Source organism: Penaeus monodon, chromosome 4, assembly GCF_015228065.2.
Source record: "Penaeus monodon isolate SGIC_2016 chromosome 4, NSTDA_Pmon_1, whole genome shotgun sequence".
NCBI classification, from domain to species: Eukaryota; Metazoa; Arthropoda; class Malacostraca; order Decapoda; family Penaeidae; genus Penaeus; species Penaeus monodon.
The window spans coordinates 33,995,186-33,997,684 of NC_051389.1; the positions used below are offsets into that span (position 1 = coordinate 33,995,186).

Genomic DNA, 2,499 nt, shown 5'->3' on the forward strand with positions numbered 1-2,499 from the left:
TGCGGAATTATATTTCAGTACACATGCGGGGTCCTAATCTTGTACATCTGGCAACCACCTCGATGTAAACATAGCGTAAATAGTATTTTTATGAATGAGGCGAAAAATCTAGGTTGTTTGTAACAAAGAGCGGGATTGGTAGAATATGAATAGCCAATAAGTGTATTAATATCTATTTTTAGAAACGAAGTACGCATTTAATTTTTTTATATAAGTGGTTGCAAAACATGCTGCATGAATTATCGCTGGATTCGTAGGCGAATGTTTTTCAAATGCGACTTTTTTTAATTGTTTATCGAAATGGCAACGCCTATGGAGGTAGGGCGGCATTCCCCCCTTTGCTGTGTTTAAATCAACACAACAATTAACAATGATATTTGCATATTTCTTGAATGTAGAAAACGCCTCATAATTCAAACATCTATGTATGGCAGCGAAATCAAATAGAAATCTGCAAATTCGCAGAGAAGTCAGCAAGTGCCTCTCGAAGCTGCACCATCTAGTAGCAGCTGATCAAACTAATGAAGTCAGACTTTTCTTTTCACCGAAACAAAACCCTTTTTCAATAAACAGAAAACATACTACGTTATATTCTCCATTATATAACATTACATGAACGTAAAACAGTATTATGGGTATGGAGAATAAAAAGACGCTTTACCATTGTGTGTGCATGCATATCTGTACGCGCGCGCGCGTGTGTGTGCGTGCGTGCGTGTGTGTGTGTGTGAGCCTGTCTGCGCGCGTGCGTGTGTGGGTATGCGTGTGTGCACAATTATATACTTGATGTTACAAAAAAAATATGTATAATTCGTTTTGTTCATCACGAATACACTTTATCTTGTGCTGAATTCAGATAACTGTTTTCGCTCTCAATATTCCATAAGCCATGGCGTTTCTATGGAGACGCGTCCACATTCGAACAGCTGAGCAAGTAAATGCACGTTAGTTTGTGTCAACTTAAGCAAGTATAAGTAAGGTGATTTGAAGGAAGGGAAATAATCCTACTTCCATTAAGGATGTTCTATGATATCTAATATCTTAAATGTTTCCACGTTTATCCTGAGGGAGTGGGTATATGTTGCTCTCTACTTTTGTTATGTCATATTTGTAATTTTTATTCTATCGTTTGTCAGTTCATGTCTATCCACTGTGTGTGTGTAGGTGAATTTGCAGATTTCCATTTGATTTAGCTCAGTTATGTTTGAAGTATGAAGCGTTTTCTACATTCAAGAAATATGCAAATATCATTATTAATTGTTGTGTTCAAATAAAAGGGGGAATGTCGCCTTACCTCCATAGACGTTGTCATTTCGATAAATAATTCCAAAGAGACGCATTTGAAAAACATTCCCCTGCAAAGCCAGCGATAATTAATACTGCATGTTTTGCAACCATTTATTTAAAAAAATCAAATGCTTATTTTATTTTTAAATAGATATTAATACACTTATTGGCTATTTATATTTATACGCTATGTTTACATCAAAGTGGTTGCCAGATGTACAAGATTGGGACCCCGCATGTATACTGAAATATAATTCCGCAACTGTACATATATACACACATACACACACACACACATACACCACGCACGCACACACACACACACACATACATACATATGTGTGTCTGTATGCATATATATATGCACACACACACACACACGCACATACACACATAGTCAATGTTGGTCCCAAGCCCGGATAAATAGAGAGAATGATTACCTAAAAGGTAACACCGGCACTCTCTGTGGAAAGGAACTGGGGACCCTACCACGTACTCACTCCAAGAGCATCACAATATGAAAACTACAATTAAGTATCATGCTGTGACCACGGCGGCTCAAACACGAACCTACCGTAAAAAAAAAAAAAAGTATGCCAGTGCGTGTGCGTGCGCGCGTGGTTCAGCTTCGAGAGGCACTTGCTGACTTCTCAGCGAATTTGCAGATTTCTATTTGATTTAGCTGTATGTGTCTTCATGTGTCTTTGTATATATGTGTGGTAATCAGAAATTAACAAATTCCCAGATTATAAAGAACTGGGAAATGTAAATGTTTTACTAATTTCGCATGTTACTCACTCATTTCGCCCTTCCCCATTGCCGTTGTTTCGCTAATAAACCTTGTGGCTTTCAACTTCACTTGCAACAGGCTTCCTTTCTGATTTGGTAACTTGGCTTCGGAGCAAACTGGTTTGTAGACCGTCCTAAAGGGAATGGTGGTCCTTTGTTTCAAAGTTGGTGTACATGAACTGATACTGGGTCCGTTATCATGTCGGGTTAGATAAGATAATACCTGCCTATGACGCATTCAGGAATGTGACATTTTTTGTTTCAGTTTGTTTAGTGAAGTAGTTGCATTGAAGTTATTTTTATATATTGTTTCTCCTTTAATTTTTCCTTTCTATTCATCAGGACTCGCGGAATATATTTGCATATGCTATTCTGTTTGATTATGTGAAGATCAGATTTTACAGCAGTAATGTTTTACACAGT

General features: G+C 37.5%; 1 protein-coding gene across 1 annotated transcript in view; it reads right to left on the reverse strand.

Moving 5' to 3' along the window:
• Positions 1 to 2,259, reverse strand: part of LOC119571934 — a 10,450-nt gene extending 8,191 nt beyond the window's left edge. The window contains exon 1 of the mRNA XM_037919009.1: positions 2,086 to 2,259. Within this exon, the coding sequence (XP_037774937.1) occupies positions 2,086 to 2,104 (19 nt within the window). The 5' untranslated portion in view covers positions 2,105 to 2,259. The remainder of the gene's footprint in view (positions 1 to 2,085) is intronic.
• Between the last annotated feature and the right edge of the window lie 240 nt (positions 2,260 to 2,499).